The sequence below is a fragment of the Physella acuta genome, unplaced genomic scaffold (genome assembly GCF_028476545.2).
Source record: "Physella acuta isolate Inbredline_101_S28 unplaced genomic scaffold, ASM2847654v3 ptg000578l, whole genome shotgun sequence".
In the NCBI taxonomy this organism is placed as follows: Eukaryota; Metazoa; Mollusca; class Gastropoda; family Physidae; genus Physella; species Physella acuta.
Genome location: NW_026732097.1, coordinates 465,173 through 493,172, shown reverse-complemented (window position 1 = coordinate 493,172; position 28,000 = coordinate 465,173). Strand labels below are relative to the sequence as shown.

Sequence of the window (28,000 nt, the reverse complement as noted above, 5' to 3'; positions counted from 1 at the left end):
AAGAAATTACATTTTGAACAAAATAACCTTGACACAAAAATGTGTGTAATTATTCTAGGTCCAACTAAACTATATTATACGGGATATAACAATGAAAATAAAACTCGTCGTTTCAGGCATACCAGTTACCTACCTTAATAATAAACATAAAAGTATTTAAAAATCAATCAGTTTAATTTAGATCTAAAATTTATTATGAGATGGATTCGAAATTTATTTTTGATCTATATAATTAATGATGTTCTTAAATCAATCCATGGATACTATAAGCACCATATTATTATTAAGCTTAATATAAGTTGTCATAGATAGTTTACAAGCAATTGGTTTATAGTCTGATATCATTTATTTCAAGCATTCTATTTCAAAGGAAAAATAAATCTGCTGCAAATTCATCCTGCTACATACAGTTCATTGAATTTTATAATTTGCTTTAATAAAATGTTTCATTTTCTTATATATATATATATATATATATATATATATATATATATATATATATATATATATATATATATATATATATTCCTTGTTTACAGTGTATTAATAAAATAAAATAATTGAAAGTTTGGAAAAAACAAAGATGCCCCACTTAACCACACAAATCCTGGTCAGTCTGCTCATCCCTCTGCTGACCAGATCCACGCCCCTGGAGACGTCCCAGTACCTGAGCATGAGAGATGACCTGATTGCTGAAGATGAGCACATGCGACTGGGTGGTCATCTGGTGCTGTCGGTACAAGAGCAGAGAATGAACGAAATTTTCATGAAGGTAATTTTTTCTTGATAGCTGGTGCGATTCAATTCGGTGAAGTGATAAAAATATTTATTTTTATATATTTTATAATATTTTGTTTTAAAGCTACACACAAAAAACATTGTAATTTTATGTGTTGATAAAATACAATTTTTAGCTTTTTTAAAATATAACAACTGTCTAGTTTTGGAAACACTAACATAACTATACGCATACGGCCAAATATGTAATTTAAAAAAAAACACACCACATACAATATGACTTTTTTCCGTAACTGTTTGAAAATGTCCTCAGGAAAAACGCGCCATGATACAAACAAGCCGGACCAACCGTTCCGTCTTTGTGCCGTCCACGAGCTTCTACCACTCCAGGAGACTGATCGAGGAGACGCCCCTGTTTGAGAAGATTCACCAGATGCCTAAAGGTGAGTCCTGGCACCACGTACATGCAGACGTTTATAGTCAGTGCCATACATTCTTGTCAGTGCCATACATTCTTGTCAGTGCCATACATTCTTGTCAGTGCCATACATTCTTGTCAGTGCCACACATTCTTGTCAGTGCCACACATTCTTGTCAGTGCCACACATTCTTGTCAGTGCCATACATTCTTGTCAGTGCCACACATTCTTGTCAGTGCCACACATTCTTGTCAGTGCCACACATTCTTGTCAGTGCCATACATTCTTGTCAGTGCCCTACATTAATGCAGACGTCATAGTCAGTGCCTTTAGAAAAAACAAAATAAGAGCCAAGATTTGAAGAAAAAGGTGTTTACTTTGTTTTTACTACAACATCGACAACCGTAATTTGTGGACTTAAAATGTGTTGATATAACTAAACACTCCCTAAGTGTAAACAGATATCACTGAAGTGTTTAACCAATCATAACACGGCGTGTACATTTCAGGGGCGGCGCTACACATCCACGACATGTCAATGGTGAGTCTTGATTGGCTGGTGACCAACGTGACGTACAGAGATGACGTGTACATGTGCCCGCTAGCCAATGGTTACCTGAACTTCCAGGTTTTCAACAGCAGCTACCAGACTTCAGGTGAGACAGGTACCAGACACCAGGTGATATATGTACCAGACACTAGGTGAGATAGGTACCAGACTTCAGGTGAGACAGGTACCAGACACCAGGTGATATATGCACCAGACACTAGGTGAGATAGGTACCAGACACCAGGTGAGGTAGGTACCAGACACCAGGTGAGACAGGTACCAGACACCAGGTGAGATAGGTACCAGACACCAGGTGAGGTAGGTACCAGACACCAGGTGAGACAGGTACCAGACACCAGGTGAGATAGGTACCAGACACCAGGTGAGATAGGTACCAGACACCAGGTGAGATAGGTACCAGACACCTGGTGATATAGGTACCAGACACCAGGTGAGACAGGTACCAGACACCAGGTGAGATAGGTACCAGACACCAGATGAGGTACCAGACACCAGGTGAGGTACCAGACACCAGGTGAGGTACCAGACACCAGGTGAGGTACCAGACACCAGGTGAGATAGGTACCAGACACCAGGTGAGGTACCAGACACCAGGTGAGGTACCAGACACCAGGTGAGATAGGTACCAGACACCAGGTGAGATAGGTGCCAGACACCAGGTGAGGTACCAGACACCAGGTGAGGTACCAGACACCAGGTGAGGTAGGTACCAGACACCAGGTGAGATAGGTACCAGACACCAGGTGAGATAGGTACCAGACACCAGGTGAGATAGGTACCAGACACCAGGTGAGACAGGTACCAGACACCAGGTGAGATAGGTACCAGACACCAGGTGAGATAGGTACCAGACACCAGGTGAGATAGGTACCAGACACCAGGTGAGGTACCAGACACCAGGTGAGATAGGTACCAGACACCTGGTGATATAGGTACCAGACACCAGGTGAGATAGGTACCAGACACCAGGTGAGACAGGTACCAGACACCAGGTGAGGTACCAGACACCAGGTGAGATAGGTACCAGACACCAGGTGAGATAGGTACCAGACACCAGGTGAGATAGGTACCAGACACCAGGTGAGACAGGTACCAGACACCAGGTGAGATAGGTACCAGACACCAGGTGAGATAGGTACCAGACACCAGGTGAGATAGGTACCAGACACCAGGTGAGATAGGTACCAGACACCAGGTGAGGTACCAGACACCAGGTGAGATAGGTACCAGACACCTGGTGATATAGGTACCAGACACCAGGTGAGATAGGTACCAGACACCAGGTGAGGTACCAGACACCAGGTGAGGTACCAGACACCAGGTGAGATAGGTACCAGACACCTGGTGATATAGGTACCAGACTCCAGGTGAGGTACCAGACACCAGGTGAGATAGGTACCAGACTCCAGGTGAGGTACCAGACACCAGGTGTGATATGTGCCAGACACCAGGTGAGATATATGCCAGACACCAGGTGAGATAGGACATGTAACAGCACGTCACATCCGGCTATCATATTCCTCACGTGTCCGTCATCTCACACAAATCTCTCACGACCTCCGTCGTCATGAAACAGAGTGTAACCAGCTTCCGGTTTCTCCCCAGACTGTCTGTGGAAGCTGGTGAAGAACGAAAGAGCAGCCTCGGGCAATGTTACAGCTTTTGACCTCAAGTAATTCTATTTTACCATCTCCTCTTACCATAGGCTTATAGATCTAAAAAATAAATTTAGTCCCGAGAATTTTTTTTTAAAGATAAACAAAAATAAAATTATGTGTTGTAATCGGGTGACGTAAACTCGCCGTTGCTATGGTTACTATGTTACTTGCACACGTCGTCAACTGACGTATATTTTCCACCTCTTCAGCCTAAAGAACAACTTGACCCTGATGGGGTCTGACCCATTTTTGACCTTTGCAGACAACCAGGCGGCCTGGGTCAGATTCGGATTGTTTTTTAGACAGGTAAGATTTGACGTCATAGTTGTCACATGTAACGTAAATACTAGGTAATAATTGTCACATATAACGCAAACATTACGTCTTAGCAGCCACATCAAATCAATATACTAAATCCATAATGGATGATTATTTCTATAAGTGTCTGACAATAACTTCAATAAGCTTTTCTGAAAAAAGGACGTAGCTTTTTTCTAAGTATATATATGTATATATATATATATATATATATATATATATATATATATATATATATATATATATATATATATATATATATATATATATATATATATATATATATATATATATATATATATATATATATATATATATATATATATATATATATATATATATTGTATCTAATACCGCTTTAAAATTTTAGGTTAAGGGTTTTATACATAGGGAAGTAACTTTAACATAATATTACGTTATATCTACTGCATCTGTAGCAGAAGATTCCATTTTTTACTGCATTATATCCCACACTCCCCACAGTCATGTATCAGCCATATATAAGAAAACATCGCTTCAACGACGCTGTGTGTATCAAACCAAATCCTATAAATTGATTATCACCTTGAATTGCCAATCAAATCTAATCCAATGAATGGATTGATTACCTCACTGAATTAGCAAATCTAATCGAATGAATGGGTAAATTACCACCTTGAATCAACTAATCTAATCCAAAGAATGGGTAAATTACCACACTAAATCAACTAATCTAATCCAACGAATGGGTTAATAACCACACCAAATCAACCAATCTAACCCCATGAAATGGTTTGACCAACCCCAGGTATCAAACCTGCTGTACCACGTGCCCATCTACCGCGACATGCTGTGGCAGACGTTGAGAGAGTTCCGTGATGCCAATGTCCAGTACCTGGAGATACGAGGCTCTTTTGACCAGGTCAATTTTGTTTTTATGTTTTTTAAAGTTATCTTTTGAAGGATAAGCAAGTCATTTAATCATTCACTCAGTATGTTTAGCCATGCCATGTCTCTGGCAACTACCACCAACTACCATCAACTACCACCAACTACCATCAACCAACTACCAACTACCATCACCAACAACTACCAACTACTACCAACTATTACCACGAAAAACTATCACCAACTACCATCAACTACCACCAACTTTCATCTACCAGCTACCATCACCAACAACTACTAACTACTACTAACTATTTCCACACAAAAAACTACCACAAACTACCACCAACTACCTTTAAATATTACAAAAAACAAACACTACCACCAACTACCTTTAAATATTACAAAAAACAAACACTACCACAAACTACCACTACATACTACCAAAAACACTAACACTACCACCAACTACCACTAAATACTACAAAAAACAAACACTACCACCAACTACCACTACATACTACCAAAAACTAACACCACCACCAACTACCACTACATACTACCAAAAACTAACACCACCACCAACTACCACTACATACTACCAAAAACTAACACCACCACCAACTACCACTACATACTACCAAAAACAAACACTACCAAAAACTATCACTACATACTACCAAAAACTAACACCACCACCAACTACCACTACATACTACCAAAAACAAACACTACCACAAACTATCACTACATACTACCAAAAACTAACACCACCACCAACTATCACTACATACTACCAAAAACTAACACCACCACCAACTACCACTACATACTACCAAAAACAAACACTACCACAAACTATCACTACATGCTACCAAAAACTAACACCACCACCAACTACCACTACATACTACCAAAAACAAACACTACCACCAACTACCACTACATACTACCAAAAACTAACACCACCACCAACGCAATAACCAATCTTTGACCTTGACCTTGTATCTTTAATCCCAGATGTTTGGTCTGGACGGTACCAGATACGACACGGAGTTTGGCGTGCTGTTGGTCAAACAAGTGGCTGACCAGTTCGTCAAGACCTACCCGGATTTCTCAGGGGTCAAGGTCATTCTATCTGGCATCAGGTTGGTTTAGTCTTCTAACAGGCCACGCCCCTTGGCAGTTACCATTAACACAATGACATAATGCACATTTAATACATTTAGCTAGCCATCATGATGTCGTTGTTGCATAAGGGGGACTTCTTCGATAATATACAGGTTATATATATATATATATATATATATATATATATATATATATATATATATATATATATATATATATATATATATATATATATATATATATATATATATATATATATATATATATATATATATATATGTATGTATGTATGCAAATATATACATATATGTATATGTATATGTATATATATATATATATATGTATATATATATATATATATATATATATATATATATATATATATATATATATATATATATAAAGTATATACATATATATATTATCCCGTTCCCCAAATACTGCCTTCAACTGACGTGTGTTTTCTGATTGTTCTACTCTGATATTTTCTTGCCGGCTTCCACAGAAACCGTAACAGTTCCGTTATTCTCGAGGAGGTGAAGACAGCTATGGAGCTCCACAAGAAGTACCCGGAAGTGGTGGCTGGCTACGACATGTCTGGAAACGAGGCTCTCTACAACCCCCTGTCCTACTACAGCGAGGCTCTTCTGTACCCGTCCAGACAAGACCCGCCCTACAAGCTGCCGTACTTCCTGCACGCTGGGGAGACACGTGAGTCACGTTAGGTCACTTGAGGTCATCTTAGGTCACATGAGGTCACGGTGTATCTCATTAGTTCATCTTTTCTAAAATCATTTAAATCATATTTCTTCAAAGTTACGTTATTTTTCAAGAATCTTAGATCTTGTATTTTTCGTGTCACGTTTTGTCCCTATCTTTCGTTTAGAGTCACGTCTGGTCAACTTGGGTCACGTCATCATCATTCGCATCAGTTTACCCTCTAATTATCGTGTCACGTATCGGTCAAATTAACATTAGGTCATTTTTGCAGAGAATGTCCACCGCCGACCCACACCACACACCAGAACCCTCTTTTTTTCACCCGAATAAACTTTGGTACCCAATGATTGAACCCTGTTTCTATATACGACTAAACCTTGGTACCCAATGCTTGAACCTGTTTCTATACCCGACTAAACCTTGGTACCCAATTATTGAACCATGTTCCTATACCCCACTAAACCTTGGTACCCAATGATTGAACCCTGTTTCTAAACCCGACTATACCTTGGTAACCAATGCTTGAACCATGTTCCTATACCCGACTATACCTTGGTACCCAATGATTGAACCCTGTTCCTATACCCGACTAAACCTCGGCATTCAATGATTGAACCATGTTCCTATACCCGACTAAACCTCGACATTCAATGCTTGAACCTGTTTCTATACCCGACTAAACCTCAGCATTCAATGATTGAACCATGTTCCTACACCCGACTAAATCTTGGTACCCAATGATTGAACCTGTTTCTAAACCCGACTAAACCTTGGTACCCAATGATTGAACCCTGTTCCTATACCCGACTAAACCTCGACATTCAATGATTGAACCATGTTCCTATACCCGACTAAACCTCGACATTCAATGATTGAACCCTGTTTCTAAACCCACTAAACCTCGGCATTCAATGATTGAACCATGTTCCTACACCCGACTAAATCTTGGTACCCAATGATTGAACCTGTTTCTAAACCCGACTAAACCTTGGTACCCAATGATTGAACCTGTTTCTATACCCGACTAAACCTTGGTACCCAATGATTGAACCCTGTTCCTATACCCGACTAAACCTCGACATTCAATGATTGAACCCTGTTCCTATACCCGACTAAACCTCGACATTCAATGATTGAACCCTGTTTCTAAACCCACTAAACCTCGGCATTCAATGATTGAACCCTGTTTCTAAACCCACTAAACCTCGACATTCAATGATTGCAGCCTGGCAGGGCACGGAGACCGGGTTCAACATCGCTGACGCCATCCTTCTGAACGCCACACGTATCGGCCACGGGTACGCTCTGGGCAAGCACCCCAAGTTCCTACAGAAGGTCAAAGAGCAAAACATCGCTGTAGAGGTCCAGCCCATCTCAAACCAGGCAAGTCAGCAGTATAAAATCTCTGCCACTTCCTATATGTTGAACTTTATTTAGTTTTTAATAATAATTTATCGTGTTCCTTATCTTTCCATATTCCGTCACTCAGTTATATAGTCAATTATACTTAAATTGCCATCTTGTTGATATGATTGTTTGATTTAAGAAAGTCTATTATCTATCAGACACAAAGATAACCGTGTTACATTTGTTTGCAGGTGTTAAATTTGTTACTGTGTGCAGGTGTTAAATTGTTTTGCAGGTGTTACATCTATGTGCAGGTGTTACATTTGCAGGTGTTACATTTGTGTGCAGGTGTTACATTTGTGTGCAGGTGCTAGATTTGCAGGTGTTACATTTGTGTGCAGGTGTTAAATTTGTTACTGTGTGCAGGTGTTACATTTGTGTGCAGGTGTTACATTTGTGTGCAGGTGTTACATTTGTGTGCAGGTGTTACATTTGTGTGCAGTTGTTACATTTGTGTGCAGGTGTTACATTTGTGTTCAGGTGTTACATTTGTGTACAGGTGTTACATTTGCTGGTGTTAAATTTGTGTGCAGGTGTTAAATGTGTTACTCTGTGCAGGTGTTACGGTTAATCAACGACTTCCGCAACCACCCGATGGCCGCTCTCATGGCCAACAACCTGTCAGTGGTCATCAGTTCGGACGACCGGACGACCTTTGACGCCGCCCCCTTGTCACATGACTTCTACGTCGTGTTCCTCACGATGTCCAGCGAGATGGCGGACCTGACCCTACTGAAACAGCTGGCCATCAACTCGATCAAGTAAGTCACGACGGTCGACGGTAGACCAATGGTTGCTAGCGGTCGTTGGAAGACCATTGACCATAGAGGGTCGTCAGTAGACATCGACCATAGACGGTCGTCAGAAGACCATCGACCATAGACGGTCTTCAGTAGTCCATCGACCATAGACGGTTGTCAGAAGACCATCGACCATAGACGGTCGTCATAGAACATCGACCATAGACGGTCGTCATAGAACATCGACCATAGACGGTCGTCAGTAGACATTGACAATAGACCGTCGTCAGAAGACTATCGACCATAGAGGGTCGTCAAAAGACCATCGACAAAGACGGTCGTCCGAAGACCATCGACCATAGACGGTCGTCAGTAGATCATCGACAATAGACAGTCGTCCGAAGACCATGGACCATAGACGGTAGTCAGTAGATCATCGACTATAGACCGTCGTCCGAAGACCATCGACCATATATGGTCGTTAGTAGACCATCGACCATGGACGGTCGTCAAAAGACCATCGGCCATATACGGTTGTTGGTAGACCATAGACCATAGACGGTCGTCAGAAGACCATCGACCATAGATGGTCGTCTTAAGACCATCGACCATAGAGAGTCGTAGGAAGACCATCGACCATAGACGGTCGCCAGAAGACCATCGACCATAGACGGTCGTCAGAAGACCATTGCCTGTTGGTAAAGTGAACCGGCAATCCATAGCGCCAATGTACTAGAGTGTGGTTGTATGGTTTGCCTAATAGCTATATCTTTTAATGTATACACTTACAGTAGTCGAGCAAATGGAAGCTTTTCTCTCAATATGTTTCAATGTATTCCAGGTACAGCTCATTAGATCCCGCCCGTAAGGAGGCGGCCATGAAACTATGGCAGACCAAATGGGACACTTTTGTCGGGGAGCCGCCCACCTCCGCCGCCCCTGTCCGGGCCAGCACCACTAAACAAAACAACGGCGCCAGTGGACTGCTGGCACCGTGGACCAGCTTCTTCCTGGGCACCAAGTTGGTCGTGTACCTGGGCATCTCACGACTGTCAACTCTGTGACGTCATTAGGTGGGGGAGTGGTACCTGGGCATCTCACGACTGACCACACTGTGACGTCACTCGGTGGGGGGAGTGGCACCAAGTTGGTCGTGTACCTGGGCATTTCACGACTGTCAACTCTGTGACGTCATTAGGTGGGGGAGTGGTTCCTGGGCATCTCACGACTGACCACACTGTGACGTCACTCGGTGGGGGGAGTGGCACCAAGTTGGTCGTGTACCTGGGCATTTCACGACTGTCAACTCTGTGACGTCATTAGGTGGGGGAGTGGTACCTGGGCATCTCACGACTGACCACACTGTGACGTCACTCGGTGGGGGGAGTGGCACCAAGTTGGTCGTGTACCTGGGCATTTCACGACTGTCAACTCTGTGACGTCATTAGGTGGGGGAGTGGTACCTGGGCATTTCACGGCTGTCCACACTGTGACGTCACTAGGTTGGGGAGTGGCACCTGGGCATCTGACCACATTGTGACGTCATTAGGTGGGGGAGTGGTACCTGGGCATCTCACGACTGTCAACCCTGTGACGTCACTAGGTGGGGGAGTGGTACCTGGGCATCTGACCACATTGTGACGTCATTAGGTGGGGGAGTGGTACCTGGGCATCTCACGACTGTCAACCCTGTGACGTCACTAGGTGGGGGAGTGGTACCTGGGCATCTCACGACTGTCAACCCTGTGACGTCACTAGGTGGGGGAGTGGTACCTGGGCATCTGACCACCCTGTGACGTCACTAGCTGGGGGGGGGTGTGGCACCAAGCTGGTGGTGTACTTGGGCATCTGACCACCCTGTGACGTCACTAGGTGGGGGAGTGGTACCTGGGCATCTCACGACTGTCAACCCTGTGACGTCACTAGGTGGGGGAGTGGTACCTGGGCATCTGACCACCCTGTGACGTCACTAGGTGGGGGGTGTGGCACCAAGCTGGTGGTTTACCTGGGCATCTGACCACCCTGTGACGTCACTAGGTGGGGGAGTGGTACCTGGGCATCTGACCACACTGTGACGTCATTAAGTGGGAGAGTGGTACCTGGGCATCTAACCACCCTGTGACGTCACTAGGTGGAGGAGTGTGATGAGCTGTTTATTGACGGGTTTTATTTAACATGTTGGGGCTTGGCAGGTTTTTTAAGTAGAAGTCGGTCATGGGTGGGGGAAGAAGGGGGTGGGGAGGTGCATAAAGATTTTTTTTAACATCCTGTAAGAAGTTAAGTTTGGTTGTTTATGAATAGGTGTTTTATGAGTGGCTGTTTTGTAGGTGGGTATGTTATGAGGTGGTGAGTTGGTTCTATTTTACAAGGTTTGGGTTGTGGAATTTTTATGAATGAGGTATATGTATGGATACTTCGTGTGGATAAGTGTTCTTATCATGAGTGTTAAGTCTGGATGGATAAATTATTTGGTGGTGTATGACTGGATTATGTGTAGATGTATTGTATGGACTGGTGTATGTACCACGTTGATGTATGTGTTACGGTGTGTTTGTGTGATGATGTATTTGTATGATTGTGTGATAACATGCCGTGTTTGACTAATATGTAAACAGAGAATGTATTTTACTGTAGAAACTCTTCCCGGTGTAGGCTTATCAAATCCATTTAATTACTGTAAAATTTATTTTACTGTACTCATTGAAATGCGCCTATATGTATACAATGCTTTTTTTTCAAAATTCTTTTAAACATTCTTGTTTTTTATTTTCTGCGAATAATTAAACAAACAAACTTTGAAAAAGAGATTGACTTGAGAAATATTATTTATTCAGTCTTTACAAAAAAACGATGGGAAAATGTACAAACGTGACGAAAAATATAATATTCGACTGTGCATTGTCGTTTACATGGAATTTATATTGAAAATATATTTTTTACCAGTGTCTGCCCTCCTCGGAAAATTTAGTCCTTCCCCCCCCCCCTCTCTCGAAAATGAAGAAAAAAGTTTGAAAGAAACACTGGTTGGACAGATTAAAACCTTACGTTTTCACGTTTGTCCCCCCCCCCCCCCAATGTGACTGCATGCGACGTCTTGATGACGCCTTAAATAATAATTCTTCACACAAATTAGAAGACTGCCCCATTCATCTGTTAATTTTTTAACAGGATTTCCCTATAAGAGTGTTCTTAGCTTTATAATGATTGGGTTTTACCAAATGAAAACTTATAAGAAATATATTTCTTATATATACTGTGATAGTAATTAGTGGCTAATTGTGTTATTTGTTTATAAATAGAGTTTTAGGGAAATAATTGAGTGGTCATGTGCTTTACATCCTAGTTGATGTTACTAAAATTAGACTATCCGTGTTCATGAAAATGTGAAGAGATGGAGATGATTTTAAAATGGAAAATTAAAAAAAAAATGAATAAACAAGTGTTTAGTCTGCATTAAACAGATAATTATCTTCTCTACATCTATCCCTCCTGCCCCCACCCCTCCCGTGATTTGTTTTTTAAAGTACATGACAGTAGATTTCTATCAGGATAGGCCACTGACTGCGTGAAGTGTTGTTTGAGATCACTAATTTTTGTTATAGTAGGTTGTATGGTATGTATTGTTGTAGGTTATATGGTAGGTTGTCTAGTAGGTTGTCTGGTAGATTTTCTGGTAGGTTGTTTGGTAGGTTTTCTTCTAGGTTTTCTGGTAGGTTTTCTGGTAGGTTTTCTGGTAGGTTTTCTGGTAGGTTTTCTAGTAGATTTTCTGGTAAGTTTTCTGGTATGTGCACCGTCAGGTCTAAGAGGGCGCTGGATAGTACACCGTCAGGCCTATGAGGCTGTTAAGTGAACCCTACGTTAAAAAAGTGACATCACTTAATTCATAAAAGTTTTCCTAGAAACAATTAGCCGGATGTTTTCTTAAGTAGTAAACCTTCTTGTCACGTGACTCGGTCATACCATCGCCCCGTCCCCGACGTTCTAGTGGGGGGTCAGGTTTTGGCCAGTCAAACGCCACTAGTCTATCCTGTACACGACACTAATTGCAGGTCAGGTCTGTAATGATAATTTACAATTTTACTAATTAATCCTAATACGTGGCTTATATTGTTAAGAATTACCGTTATGCCTTGTAGTCGAACTAAATAATTAAAGTTTCAGTTTAATTAATAATTGCTACTTTATAAAAATAGTTATCGTTAACGCTGTTAGGTTTCCTTATCTTTATCTTAAACACTATCTCGATTTTTAAAAATCGTTATCGCTTTTTTATCGTTATCGATATAATCTTTATCATTTTAATTATTATCAATGCCACTATCAAGTCTTATCAATTTTAGTTTCAGTTTCGGATTGTTTTCATTTGTTTTTGCTTGTCATTAGCATATTTTAAATTATTATTGGTTTAAAAAAAAACAACGTGTTTTAAAGCTAGTTTATCATTTTTATTATTACTATTATTTTTATTATTATTATTGTTATTACTATTGCTACTATAACATTGCTGTATAACGATAATTTTTTAAACACAAGTCACAATTTCCATATTGAAAAATCGGATATTCCCCCATAAACCTTAGTGGGATTTCTTCGTGTAACCCGCGTGTTGCAGTTGTATGTATGTTAAGTGTCATTGTTGTGTAACTCCGTACTGTTAAAGCTATATTTAGCATGCATTAGGTTATTTTTACACCGATGGTTATTTCCCCTTTATGTTTGTTTACTTGCTCAGAAAATTGTCCGGATTGTGAACTACTTTTGTTGTGTTTATCTCGTTGTGAAAGTTAATTTGTAGTGTAGTTATGATAGTTAATTAGTAGTGCAATTGTGTTACGTGTCTTGTTTTCATTGTTAGTTGGTAATGCATTTGTATTACGAACTACGGCAAGTGTAATCAAAGATATTGTTATCGAGAGGTAAAGCTAATTACCTTTTGTTAGTACTTAATCATCATCATTATTCCAGTGGCGCCATTTGTGTTATGAAATCTACCTGGATTTCGTTACAAGTTTAAAGATATTAAATTCCAATTAGTTATGTAGAGCTGTTAGCCATTAGCTTGTTAAATACAGGCTAGTAATGTATAGTACTTAACCTTGATCTAGTAGCATACAGCTATTAATCTCTACTAGTGGATAAGTTATTTGGCTGCATAAGGCCCCACATATTTAAAAAAACCCGCAGACTTTTCAGGGCGTATTTGACCATCTAATATTATCAATGGTCAGCTTAAGGTATTTGTAGACAAAGGAGATTGTGGCTGTGGTTTTTACTATTCAGACAATTAGATTCTCCTGCAAGAATTACTAGCATCACTCTACTCCATCACATTTCTCGCCGACTCTCTAGATTTTAGTTTACGTTACAAATCTGCTGGGTCGCTTTACGTTTGCAGATTGTGATGCCCGTCTTCCTATTGGTAAATATTTTATTTTAAACTGCTAGAACTGCTGCACTTAAAATCATACATGTAGGGGACCAGAGATCAGAGGCGTAGCGAGGGGGGGGGGTACATATGTCTCCGGGCGCCGACCCCAGGGTGCGCCGAAATGGGTTATAAAAATTGAAAACTCATTTTAGCTGCAGTTTTGCATTATAAATATAAAAAATATGCGGGGTGGCGCCAAGTTGAAAGTTTGTCCCCGGGCGCCGAGAAGGGTCACTACGCCTCTACCTGGGTTTCTTTTTGACATGTTGCATTTGAAACTTCCAGTTGGGGTAGATGGTGTGCAATTATAAGAGTGGTTACATTTAAAAATCTGTATACAATTCTTTCGAAGGGGGTGGAAGTGCTGTGCTACCAAAGAAAGATGCCTAAAAATACACTGCTTGAGACAACTGATTCTGAGTTTCCTATTCTTACTTCTACAGATTTAGTTTTAAACTGCTAGAACTACTTCACTAAATCCTACAATGTTGGGACCACTGATTCTGATCTTCTATTCTTACTGCTAAAGATTTTATTTTAAACTGCTAGAACTGCTACACTGAACCCTACAATGTTGGGACCACTGATTCTGATCCTCTCTCCTTCCTCATACAGATTTTGTTTTAAACTGCTAGAACTGCTAGACAACTGATTCTGAGTTTCCTATTCTTACTCATACAGATTTAGTTTTAAACTGCTAGAACTGCTACACTGAACCCTACAATGTTGGGACCACTGATTCTGATCCTCTCTCCTTCCTCATACAGATTTTGTTTTAAACTGCTAGAACTGCTAGACAACTGATTCTGAGTTTCCTATTCTTACTCATACAGATTTAGTTTTAAACTGCTAGAACTGCTACACTGAACCCTACAATGTTGGGACGGCTGATTCTGATCTTCTATTCTTACTGATACATATTGTGTTTTAAACTGCTAGAACTGCTAGACAACTGATTCTGAGTTTCCTATTCTTACTGATACAGATTTTATTTTAAACTGCTAGAACTACTACACTAAACCCTACAATGTTGGGACGGCTGATTCTGATCTTCTATTCTTACTGATACATATTGTGTTTTAAACTGCTAGAACTGCTAGACAACTGATTCTGAGTTTCCTATTCTTACTGATACAGATTTTATTTTAAACTGCTAGAACTACTACACTAAACCCTACAATGTTGGGTCCTATTATTCTGATCCTCTCTCCTTCCTCATACAGATTTAGTTTTAAACTGCTAGAACTACTACACTAAACCCTACAATGTTGGGTCCTATTATTCTGATCCTCTCTCCTTCCTCATACAGATTTAGTTTTAAACTGCTAGAACTACTACACTAAACCCTACAATGTTGGGTCCTATTATTCTGATTCTCCCCTTTGTGCTCGTGGGCTCCCTCCCCGTGGACACGTCTGACTATCTGAGGGTCAGGCAGGAGCTAATAGACCGTGACGAGCACATGCGGGTCGGTGCTAATCTGGTGCTAAGTGATAAAGAAAAAATAGTCAACGATTATTTTATGAAGGTGAGTTGGATCCATGTGTAACATTTAATTAACTGGGGTTATAGTATTTTGTTAAAACTAGTAGAGAAAACACGTGTTTTGCGTGTAAATAAAGCAAATCTATCAAAATAAGCACACAAAAGATATGCGTTGATTTTATACTGCTATTTCAAATTAAATTATTTCACAAACAACAGTTATGTACATGATACACTCCATATTCTGGTCACATATGTGTGAACCTCTATAATTCAGGCGGTGCATAAAAGCACAAAAAACATATATATATATATATATATATATATATATATATATATATATATATATATATATATATATATATATATATATATAGTTATAAAAATTATTTGTGCTTAGGAAAAACGTTCTTTGATACACGGCAGTAGGATAAATCGTACCTCGTTTATGCCGTCAACCAGCTTCTACCACTCCAGGAAACTGATCGAGGAGACGCCCCTGTTCAAGAAAATTCACCAGATGCCTAAAGGTGAAACTCATCTTTGACTCGAATACAATGCATGTGACTTCTTGTATTTTTATCTAGAAATATTGTAGTTCTCCATAACACTACTACCCCTGCGCTTCCCCAACTTCTATCCCCACCTTGTGTTTGTGCTAATACTCTCTACCCCCGTAGGTGCTGCGCTACATCTACACGACCAGTCAATGGTCAGTCTGGACTGGATAGTCTACAACGCCACCTACAGGGACAACGTTTGGATGTGCCTCAACCACAACGGCTTCTTGATATTCCGAGTTTTTAATGACAGCTACCAGCCTAAAGGTTAACATCATTAACATTTTTTATCTTCCTTTTTGTTTTGTAAATATTTTTTGAAACGGTAATTAACGGTGTTATTTTAATTTGATAAACCACCCATTCATTAGGGTAAGGCCGAGAACTTACACAATAATTTTAATGCCAGCTACCAGCCTAAAGGTTAATATCATCAAAAAATTGTATCTTGTTTATTTGGTTAATAATTTATTTTAAAACTATAATTAACGTTATTATTTTAATTAGAGAACCACAGTATTCATTAGAGTTAGGCCGAGAACTTAACAGTTTGAGTTAGATAAATACAGTGGCTAGGCTAGGTGTAGGTAGTGTTTGTAAAATGAAGGAGTGTGTTAGATTTTGAAGTGACGCTGTCGACAATAGCCCTCGACTGCTAGCCTGAAGGTCTCGAGTTCGGATCCAAATCCGGATTAGAGACTGCAGAACGTGCATTAGTCCATCCAGCTCTGATTCGTACCAGATCCATTATTAGGGAAGGTAAAGAGGACTGGGCATATTATTGATCACACCATTTCTACATATGAAGCATGAGCTCTACTTCATCTGTCTTAAGGATGGAAGGGGAACTCTTATCCACAACATGATCACAATTTTATTTGCTTTAAAAAAAATTAATTGTACCAATTTTCGCACTAATAGAGCTAACGAATTAAATTATAAATTACATACGTTTCATGATAAATTTCTTGCACATTCATATCTGATCATACACCATAAAATCATGAGCTAAATTTTAAAGTCAGCCATTTTCTGTTGTTCATTAACGCTAGACTGTAAATGGAAGTCGGTGGCTGTAGAAAGAAAAGCGGCACCTAACGTGACAGCGTTTGATTTAAAGTAAGTTGTTAACTGAACTATACGACAACTGTATAGATATAACTAGGTAAGTAAACTATACTACATCTGTATTGATATAGCCAGCTAAGTAAACTATACTGCAACTGTATTGATATAATTGCTAACTGAACTATACCACAATTGTTTTGATATAACTTGTTAGCTGAACTGTATTGATATAACTAACTAACCGAACTATACTACAAATCTATTGATATAACTAGCTAACTGAACTATACTACAACTCTATTGAAGCAAGTAGCACGATTAGGCTAAAGCAAATGGTTTTTCAAGTTAACCTGTATGAATTGACTGGATTAAGTTGTATAACAAAACGGAATTTGATTCCCGTTAATTATAGTAGTCAATGTTGAATTATATGAAGTGATCTTTCTAGGAAATAATTATAATAGGCGGGCGTAGAGTTGATTAAGGTGAAGGCCAATTGCTCCTATATCGATGATGTCATGAAGTTTAGTTCAATTATATTGGCATAGTTTCAACATCCCCCCCCCCCCCCACCTTCCTACAGTATAAGAAACAACCTGAGCATGATAGCATCGGATCCTTTCCTGGCTTTCCCCTACGACCAGGCCGCTTGGCTCAAGTTCAACAGATATTTCATACAGGTCAGTGCGGTCTGCAAGTACGACTTTTTGTTACGTTACAAAAATTCTTAATAACATACACCCTCCACGTCCGTGGGTAAGTGCATCCTAGCCTGACTTTACAAAACTGGAATATTTTAGCGTGTGGCTTAATGTAGCATGCCCATTTTTATATTTTCTGTATACGTAAAAACTAATATAGATTGTGACGTAACGGTTTTGTCTTAGGTCGGTCGTCTGCTGTACTACGTGCCCATCTATAGAGACATGCTGTGGCAGACGATGGAAGAATTCAGAGCGGCCAACGTTCAATACATGGAGATACGAGGAACTTTTTTCAACGTAATTTTTTTGTGTGCTAACATTCAATTTAATTTATAAGCTTGTGGTATTTCATAAAAAATATGTCTAGTGTTTTATTGTACAATATCTAGCCATCTGAATCTAATAGAGTTAGTAAGAGAAGTTTCAAAGATTATATCATGAACGATCGAGGTTTTTTTTTCACTTAAGTTTTTGATGCAAGAAAATATTGGCCCTTAAGTACCCAAGCTTAAAGACAAACAAATATATTTAAAAAGTTACTAATTAAGATTTTTATATCCGGAGCCTGAATCCCAAGTTGTTTCATGTAAACTCTAGAAATTGAGTTTTTAAGCTTTTGTTACATTGGCAAAGGAATTAAATTAACCACAGAATAACATAGTTTAATTAAGTAATAATTCCACATAGTTAAATTAAGCTCCGAATACTATCTATATACTACTAAAAGTCAAGTTTGTTTACATGTTTGAATATTTATTTGTTTGTTTGTTTGTTTGCCTGATCGAATATCTCGCATGGTTGCACTCATCGTGGAAAGCTGTAAAATAGTATGTAGGTAGAGAATAATTTTTTAATGCAGACAGACTGTTAATCACACATTTATTTAAAGACGTTAATTAATTTATTGATTTATTCCTACGCAGAATAACCCATTTTTTTTAAAATGTTAAAACCTTGACTAAACTTTGTGGGAATAGTGACGTCACAGGTTTTTGTTTACTCTTTAGTACAATAAAATGGCGGCGTCTATTGAAGAAAATTGTGTTCCCATTCAAAAGTTTAACGCGTTCTAAATCTAATTTTCTGTCGGTCATAACTTTAACAATACGTCCGTTTGCTGTATTTATTACGTTCCAACACTTATATCAATTTTCAACTGTCTTTTTCATTTAGTTTTACGATAAATTTCTCTAGATCTAAAGATCAGCTGTCGAGAATCTAGCCTAGGGCCTAGATTCTAGATCTAGATCTAGATCTAGGTCACTAGACTCAATGTAAATTCTAGATCTAGACTTAATGTAAATTCTACATCTAGAATCTATTTCGGGCCTTAATTATTTTATATAAATCTTTGTTTAGCTTCAATGATCATCTAATTCGAGAATACATGGGATTTTTTTGTTATCTAGGTTTTATATCTAGATATAGTAGGATTACTCACTAACTTGGAGGCGTGGTCGGCTGCTAACAACAATATGGCGTACGGACCGGACGAATGACTTCCTACCATTTTTAGGCCATGTTTACCACTAGCAAAATGGCGGGTGTTCACATTATTTAAACATGGTATAGGTGGCCAGGGCTAGATATGCCAGAAAAGCATTTTAAAATTTGCTTTGGAGAATGAAGGCTAAATTTTAAAGCCAGTGTCATAAACATTAATAGAACTTTTTTTTTTTTTACGTTTTCAATTATTTTTTCTTAAGCCCTATATGTGAATGATAAGGTTGACTTTCAGGACCTTGCGGGGCACAGGGCACGTGAAGTAGGGTTCATCTGTTTCTTTGTCCTAAGCAAATGAAGGGATAGTGTGGTCAGAGACATGCTTGGCTGGAATCGTTTTTGTTGTCTGAGACTTGGCGGGACACTGGGCAGGTGAAGTAGAGTTGAGTAGGTCACCTGTGACGTCAATATATGAAGGGATAGTCCGAAATCGTTGTTTTCGGTGTTTTTAAAAGATAAAAAACATATTTTTGAATGTGGGGTCTGTTTTTTGTGACGATAAGTGACACTGCAGTAGCGTAGCGAGGAGGGAGGGGGGGCGGGAGGGAAGGGGAGGTGGAGGGGGGACATATGTTGGGGCGCCAAAATGGTTTGGAAAAATAAATTGAAAGGTTGAGGGGGGTTCAAATGGAAAGTTTGAGTGGGGGGGGGGGGTGCACATCAAAAGTTTGAAGGGGGTGGGGGGGGGGGGGGGTTGAAAATCGAAATCTTGGGGGGGGGGGGTTCAAATCGAAAAGTTTGTCCCCGGGCGCCGAGAAGGGTCGCTATGCCTCTGAGTGACAGACGTGATGTTTTTTGATGGATGACCCCCGAAACCCACAGTTATCCAACGGATGACGGGTAGTCTAGTAGGAAATTAAGATTTAACATTGTGTTTAAATTAAACTCTACACATTTGTGTTTTATATCAGATGTATGAGCTTAACGACCTCCGTGTCTTTATTTCAAATTTATGAGCTAAAGCTACATTTTTATGTCAGATGTATGAGCTAAAGCTACATTTTTATGTCAGATGTATGAGCTAAACGGGATCATGCATGACGCTGAGTTTGGTGTTCTGTTGGTCAAACACGTCGTAGGAGAATTCGTCAAAAAATACCCCGATTTTGTGGGGGTCAAGGTCATTCAAGAGGGCTACAGGTAGGCTCATATACTCTCTGATCCAAGATCATTGTGTAATGGTTCAAGGTAGTCACGTGATGTGTAATGGCTTGTGGTTGGTCTTAAAGAAATCGATTGATAGAAAACCATGTTTGAATTGAATCGTGAAGGAACACTACAAGCTCTGCGTTGTTGAAAAAACTTGAAAACTAATTTGTACCCGAGAAATAAATTTTATTTTTGAATTAGATTTTTTTTTTCAAATTTATTTTTTTAAAAAGTGCGTTTCTTTTATCAAATGAAAAGCGTATTAAAGACAAGTTAATATATTTGGTATTGCAATCTAGAAGAAAATACTGGTTTGCCTAGTATTTAGTTCATCACAATCAAATTACTTATCTTTCGGCACAGTTAACGTAAACACAAACGTTTTTGGAGTTGTCTCTCCTAGAAGAATGGCTGTCCCCAGCTAACTTGGCTCATCTGCCCGAGAGTTCGAACTCGAGACTTTTCGGTTTAGAAACCATGAGCTTTACTGACTCGACCACGTCGACCCTCAGATCGTTACTAAGTTATTATCAAATTAGCAATGATATATTTATACCACCATCAGTGTTTGACTACCCATTTAATCGTAACCAGGAACAAAAACGTGTCAGACATTCTGGAGGAGATAAAGATCATCATGGAGCTCCACAAGAGTTACCCGGAAGTGGTTGCTGGCTACGACATGTCTGGAGATGAGGCAGTTTACAACCCCCTGTCCTACTACAGCGAGGCTCTACTGTACCCGTCCAGACAAGACCCGCCCTACAAGCTGCCCTACTTCTTCCATGCCGGGGAGACGCGTGAGTGTTTGTGAGACTTCTTCATGAATCATCAGACATTGTCGTGAATCATAAGACATTCATGACTCATCAGACCTTCATAGATCATCAGACATCTTCATGAATCACTAGACATTTGTGAATTATTTGACATATTTATGAATCATCAGACATCTTTATACATCATCAAACATTTTTCATTCATCGTCAGACATCGATAGACATCATTAGACATCCTTAGACATCTTTTCACAGTTGTCCTGGGGGTTAGGGTTTTACACTCCTGACACCCTTGCCTATATATGAAACTATACAACAATATATACATATATATATATATATATATATATATATATATATATATATATATATATATATATATATATATATATATATATATATATATATATATATATATATATATATATATATATATATATTTATTTATATACACAAACACACAAACACGTATATATATACTAGCCGTCCCGGCCAGGCCCTGCTCTGGCTTCTGTGAAAAACCTTTCTGTTAAAGACCATTACCTGTGTGTTGAGTAATCATCATAAACCCGGCATTGCCCACCCAAACCACAACCAACCAAAACCAAAACAACAAAACGCAAACATAACGCTAACACAATTACAAATACAAACGAAAACAAAAACCTAACAACAAACCCAACCACAACCACAAACACCAATACAAACACAAAGAAAAAACAAACAAAAAAGCAAACGAAAACAAAAACCTAACAACAAACCCAACCACAAACACCAATACCAACAAAAAAAAAAACAACGAAAAAGCAAACGAAAACAAACCAAATCCAAACGCAAAACCAACCAAAAACACAAATACAAACCCAAACAAAAAAACACAAACAAAAACGAAAAAAGAAAGAACAAAAACGAACCAAATCAAAACGCAACCACTAACGCAAACCCACCTAAACACAAAGAAAACACCAACGCGAACATAAACGCCCGGGGCGGAATCACCTGTTTTAGCTTAATAAACGACTATAGTACCCCAACTTATTCATAGTCTTTTGCACTCACTTAAACGAACGCGCCTGTTTCAATGTAATGAACAATTTTAATACTCCAAGCTTATCCGTAAAATACCTACAACATTTGCACTTGATCAATCCCCGCTAATTATGTAATTATTTTTTTCCCAACACCAAAACAAAGTAATAAAAAGTAAATTATTTTCCACTAATGACTAATGCAATGGTTTTATAAAGGGAAGTAATTGTGTTTTCCTAATTTATCAAAGGGAAGTAAGTGCTATAGGACTAAATAAAGACATAATTAGAATTTTAGTAAAAGATGATACTTTTTTAAAACTTGTGTTTAATGAACATGCCGACAATTATTACTATAATTTGAAAAATGAAAATTATTTCCCAACACTTTCAATAGTAATTTTTTAACTCATAAATTTAGACAAATGCGCACGATGATTGTCTAACACTTAAATCAATCCAAGACCAACGACAAACATATGCGTTACATACAGAACTGAGCTTTATATATTAGATATATATATATATATATATATACATATATATATATATATATATATATATATATATATATATATATATATATATATATATATATAATTATATATATAAACCTGTGGTGTATATAATTCCTTTATCTACCCAACAATAATTCCTATGCCACACCTCACCAGCCTGGCAGGGTACCGAGACAGGCTACAACATCGCTGACGCCATTCTCCTGAACGCCTCTCGCATTGGACACGGGTTCGCCCTGGCCAAACACCCGTATTTCTTAGAGCTGGTCAAGCAGAAGGACATCGCCGTGGAGGTGCTGCCCATATCTAACCAGGTGATTAGATGACGTCGTGCTGACTTTAGATTTACAGACACCGCTGGCTGATGATGTATTGCTTCATTCAGACAAAGACACATACACATACACACACACACACATATATATATATATATATATATATATATATATATATATATATATATATATATATGTATTTATGTGTGTATAAATATATAAATATATAAATATATATATATATATATATATATATATATATATATATATATATATATATATATATATATATATATATATATATATAAAGTCATACACCTATATATATGCAGGTCCTGCGATTGGTCAGTGATTTTCGAAATCACCCAATGGCTGCACTGATGGCGAACAATCTGTCAGTTGTCATAAGTTCTGACGACCGGACCACGTGGGATGCTGCCCCCTTGTCACATGACTTCTACATCACGTTCATGAGCATGTCCAGTGAAGCAGCAGACTTGACCCTGCTCAAACAGTTGGCCATTAACTCTATAAAGTACGTGCCTTCCTTCATTTGTGTTAAATTAGTTACTCTGGTAGACCCCAGGTTGGTCGCAAGTTAGCGATTCGTGCATTGTTTGCTTTCAGTCCTTATCAAGTCACATCTTCATTATCATTATTATATGAATAATAGAACTGTCGTCAGGGGCGTAGCGAGGGGGGGGGGGGTGCGGACCGCACCGGGTGACACCATTTAGGGGGGTGACACCAAGGCAAAAAATAGCAAAATATTTAGAGAAAAACTTGAAGGGGGGGGGGGGTGCAAATCGAAAGTTTGAGGGGGGAGGGGCAGGGGCGGAACTACAGTGCCGCCAGACCCCGCAATGCGGTGGGGCCCGGGTCGTTTAGGGGCCCGAAGCCGACCATAATCAATTTTTTTATAGTTAAAAAAAAATTCTTGCATTTTTGACTTGATGGTTGTTTTGTAAAAAAAAAATACTATAGCTGAGGTTTCATTATCTTTATTCTATAGACACCATCACGAGTCCTCTTTCTCCTACAGTCAAACACACTTTGTTGTCGGCAAAATTCTTTTGAAAATAAGTGAATCGCGTGAAAGATAGGCAAACGTTCAAACCACTTCCATGACTTATTTCCCTTTTTTAAATAGTCAAATATGTGTGCTCTCAAGCCCCTTTAATAGATTTGCACTAAACAAATTAAAAAGCAATTACTTCTCTTAATTATTATTTAAAAAAAATACATAATAAAGAATAACAAAGCATATACAGGAAATGTATTTAAAACTAATAATATAAAAACGAAAAAACATGAAAATAAACATAAAGCGAGAAACCATTATACATACAAAGCTTTCATGCTTCATATTGTTTTGACCGACGAATTTTCAGGAAGCATTATAGCAAACATATAAAATAGAGATTTCTCAAAATAGACTAATAAGCACTCATACAATTGACGTGTTGTTGTAACTGGTTTTTAATTATTAAAAATTAAGTATTTTTAATTTTTAAAAACTCCAACAAGCCCGAAAGGGGTACTCTATATTGGCATTTTCGTATTTTGTATATATATATATATATATATATATATATATATATATATATATATATATATATATATATATATATATATATATATATATATATATATATATATATATATATATATATATGGGGCCCAAAAAATTAATTAGCGGGGTGGCCCTTTTTTTCTAGTTCCGCCACTGGGGAGGGGGGTGCAAATCGAAAACTTGAGGGGGGGGGGGGTGCAAATCGAAAGTTTGAGGGGGGGGGATGCAAATCGAAAACTTGAGGGGGAGGGGTGCAAATCGAAAGTTTGAGGGGGAGGGGTGCAAATCGAAAACTTGAAAGTTTGTCCCCGGGAAGGGTCGCTACGCCTCTGGGGTTGACACCATTAAGTGCCGCACCGGGTGACATCCGACCTCGCTACGCCACTGACTGTCGTAAAAGGCTAAAGAAAAACACGAAACAAGATAGGTGGTATTGTGTTTTTATGTCCTATGTATTGAATTTTTCTGTTTTGATGTATTGTGCTTTTTTTTTGTCAGATATATTGTGTTTTTATGTCAGATGTAACATACGTTTGTATATAATTTTGTGTACTATATTTAGAACGTTTGTATACGATTAACAATGTGATTTTGTGTTCTATATTTAGAACGTTTGTATACAATTAACAATGTGAATTTGTGTCCTATATTTAGATACAGCTCGCTGGTCTCCGAGAAGAAAAACGCGGCATTGGAAGTATGGCAGGCCAAGTGGGACAATTTCGTCGGTGTCACTCACGCAACCTTGACCCCAACCACTACTTCTGTGTACTCCGGTAGCCACAAACTGTCAGATAACTTGAGCTATGTCTTCCTTATCCACACCTGTTTGATATCGATTCTCTATCTGAGACATTAGATAGGAATCGTAGGCGGAATCTTCATATAGGACAAAAAAATGTTAAGCTACTTTTATACTTTACTTGCATTATTTTTTTATTTAACTTTGGGGGTGGGGGGGGGGGAGGAGAGGGGAAGCATAGCTGGATTTAGTGATGGCTATGTCACAACACTGTAAAAGTAAATTTGGGAAACTGTAGGCTTATAAACGTGAACAAATATTTTACATGTGTTTTAGTGTCTATGATGCATCGGATAAAATGTCCTATTCTTAATGCAAATTATCTATGGGTGGATTTAACCCCCCCCCTCCCCTCATTGCCCCTTCAGCAAAAAAAAAAAATAAAACTAGATCCATTTATAGATAAAGGAAGGGAAATTTGATGAAAAATCACAACAACTCCTTCGTGTCTCAATTCTGAAAGCAACATTATCTTCTCTACCTGCTATACAGCTCATTAGATCTGAAAGAAACATCTACTCTACTCCACCTACAATACGGCTCTTTAGATCTGAAAGAACAATATACGGAACACTTTATCGTCGATACGGCCCGTTAAATCTTAAAGCTACATATAGGCTACTCTACACTATCTGCACTACGGTTGCAGTTTCGTTCTAACTTTACTCAACTGTTTAAAAAAAAAATTGAAATCTTTTTATTTTAACAAAATAAAAAGTTTTTGTTTTTGTTTATCAAATTCTTACCTTAAACATCTAACAGGGGTTTTAATCATGTATTTAAGTGTGTGTGTATGTGTGTGTTGGTATTTGTATATGTATGTGTGTGTGTTTCCAATGCCCTAATCAGTCAAAATATATTTTTAAAACTTTAAATTAATATTTTTTATTGAACTTATCTACGTGTACGTATTTCTTAGCATTAATTTTAATTGCTAATACACTTAAAGGATATTGTGTTATTATATTTTTATCATTATGTTGATTGCGGTATGTCAGCGACCGTTTACTTTTTAAATTTTTATTTGCTTTTACACGTATCTCCATGATATATATATATATATATATTCACGCGTGAATTAATTGTTTATGTAAACAAAAACAGATAAAACTGTAGTTAGCAGGACAACTATAGTATTCACAAGTAGATAATAATAGCAACATTGAAATACAGACTTGTTAAAAATTTATTGCAACCGTGGCTTCAATAACAAAATTCGATTAGTTTTTTTAATGCTTTGGTCATCTCTGCATTACAGCAGTGTCACCACTTAGCAGTGTCATCACTTAGTATTGTCACCACTAAGTAGTGTCAACACTAAGTAGTGGCACCACAAAGCAGTGTCACCACTAAGCAGTGTCACCACTAAGTAGTGGTATTATCCTTTATGTTATTTATTTATTTCTCTAACGAGAAATTATGTCATGTAAATATGTCATTGCGTCACATAATGATGTCATTAAGTCAAGTAAACATGTCATTATGTCATGAAACAATTCAATTATGTCATGTAACGATTTCCTTATGTCTTGTAAGAATACCCATATGTCAGGTAACCATGTAATTATATCATACAACGATTTAGTTAAGTCATATAACGATATCATTATGTTACATTACAATTCCATTATATCATGTAACGGTGCCATAACGACAGGTCATTATTCTACAAAATGACGTTATTGTTTCATTTCAATGTCATATAACAATATAGTTTATCCTTCCTCAACAAACACTGACGTCATTCAGCATAATCAAACACGAAACTCGCAATCCCTGACGTAGTACGTGAAGTTACCAACACATTTTAAACTCACAATATGACGTCATCCATCAGCATAAAGCTGTGACCTCACTATCTCTGACGTAGTAAGTGAAGTTCCCCACACATTTTAAACTCACAACATGACGTCATCAGGCATTAGCCTCTAACCTCACTATCCTTGACGTAGTACGTGAAGTTCCCCACACATTTTAAACTGACAACAAACGCAGTACAGTGACGGTGAATCAGACAACGACCGTCCAAGTCTCGACCAAAACCTTCACAGTCGCCTGTGTTCAATCGTCCTTGGCTGTTTCAGAAACTATTTTTAAACATCCCTTGTTGACGTCATTTCCGCAGAAGAAGAGCCGAACAAATTTAAATGTGACGTCACAATGCCCGTAAACGACACAAAACGCAACAGCGAAAAAGGCAGAAAACATCTTGGCATTTAAGAAAATTATTTTTTTCACTCTTGAAAACACCGTCTAAGAAGAAATAGTGTCAAAATTTAATACATTATTAGAAGATAATATATTCATTTAAATAATGCGTGAGAATAATGATCACGGAATGTGTGTTTTATCTTAACAGATTAAGATGGAACTCACAGGAATATTCCGAGATCCCTTATATACACCATGTAGGTTACCGAGACTACTTAGCCTACATTTAATTAATTGATGATCGACCCACCGCAGAGAGTTTCACTTGATTACTGTGATTGATCTCTAAGTTCAAACACATTTAGCTCTTACAAAACTTCCCTTTCTTCTTTTGTTGCCTGGGGTTAA

The 28,000-nt window shown here is 38.4% G+C and overlaps 3 protein-coding genes across 3 annotated transcripts; all 3 read left to right on the top strand.

Annotated features, from left to right (window-relative positions):
• Position 1: 1 nt before the first annotated feature.
• On the top strand, positions 2–7,859 carry LOC131946959 (adenosine deaminase AGSA). Its single transcript, XM_059308019.1, has 10 exons — positions 2–41; positions 540–772; positions 1,052–1,181; positions 1,667–1,813; positions 3,334–3,400; positions 3,596–3,692; positions 4,492–4,605; positions 5,592–5,719; positions 6,208–6,413; positions 7,648–7,859. Exons 2-10 carry the CDS (start codon positions 584–586, stop codon positions 7,857–7,859), a joined length of 1,290 nt encoding a protein of 429 aa, XP_059164002.1. The 5' UTR covers positions 2–41; positions 540–583.
• Positions 7,860–8,390: 531 nt separating this feature from the next.
• LOC131946972 (adenosine deaminase 2-like) lies at positions 8,391–9,664 on the top strand. The gene is made up of 2 exons (XM_059308035.1): positions 8,391–8,590; positions 9,411–9,664. Exons 1-2 carry the CDS (start codon positions 8,424–8,426, stop codon positions 9,631–9,633), a joined length of 390 nt encoding a protein of 129 aa, XP_059164018.1. The 5' UTR covers positions 8,391–8,423; the 3' UTR covers positions 9,634–9,664.
• Positions 9,665–15,313: 5,649 nt separating this feature from the next.
• Positions 15,314–26,809, top strand: LOC131946968 (adenosine deaminase AGSA). The gene is made up of 11 exons (XM_059308031.1): positions 15,314–15,525; positions 15,883–16,012; positions 16,163–16,309; positions 17,095–17,161; positions 17,694–17,790; positions 17,998–18,111; positions 20,330–20,457; positions 21,061–21,266; positions 22,948–23,105; positions 23,399–23,601; positions 25,294–26,809. The coding sequence occupies exons 1-11, from the start codon at positions 15,349–15,351 to the stop codon at positions 25,496–25,498; spliced, it is 1,632 nt and encodes a 543-aa protein (XP_059164014.1). The 5' UTR covers positions 15,314–15,348; the 3' UTR covers positions 25,499–26,809.
• Positions 26,810–28,000: the final 1,191 nt, after the last annotated feature.

Coding starts and splice junctions, on each gene's coding strand:
- LOC131946972 (XM_059308035.1), top strand. CDS start 8,424: ATGGCCGCTCTCATGGCCAACAACCTGTCAGTGGTCATCAGTTCGGAC. Junction 8,591..9,410: donor CTGGCCATCAACTCGATCAA/GTAAGTCACGAC, acceptor AATGTATTCCAG/GTACAGCTCATTAGATCCCG.
- LOC131946959 (XM_059308019.1), top strand. CDS start 584: ATGCCCCACTTAACCACACAAATCCTGGTCAGTCTGCTCATCCCTCTG. Junction 5,720..6,207: donor GTCATTCTATCTGGCATCAG/GTTGGTTTAGTC, acceptor CGGCTTCCACAG/AAACCGTAACAGTTCCGTTA. Junction 6,414..7,647: donor CCTGCACGCTGGGGAGACAC/GTGAGTCACGTT, acceptor CAATGATTGCAG/CCTGGCAGGGCACGGAGACC.
- LOC131946968 (XM_059308031.1), top strand. CDS start 15,349: ATGTTGGGTCCTATTATTCTGATTCTCCCCTTTGTGCTCGTGGGCTCC. Junction 16,310..17,094: donor TGACAGCTACCAGCCTAAAG/GTTAACATCATT, acceptor CATTAACGCTAG/ACTGTAAATGGAAGTCGGTG. Junction 17,791..17,997: donor TCAACAGATATTTCATACAG/GTCAGTGCGGTC, acceptor GTTTTGTCTTAG/GTCGGTCGTCTGCTGTACTA.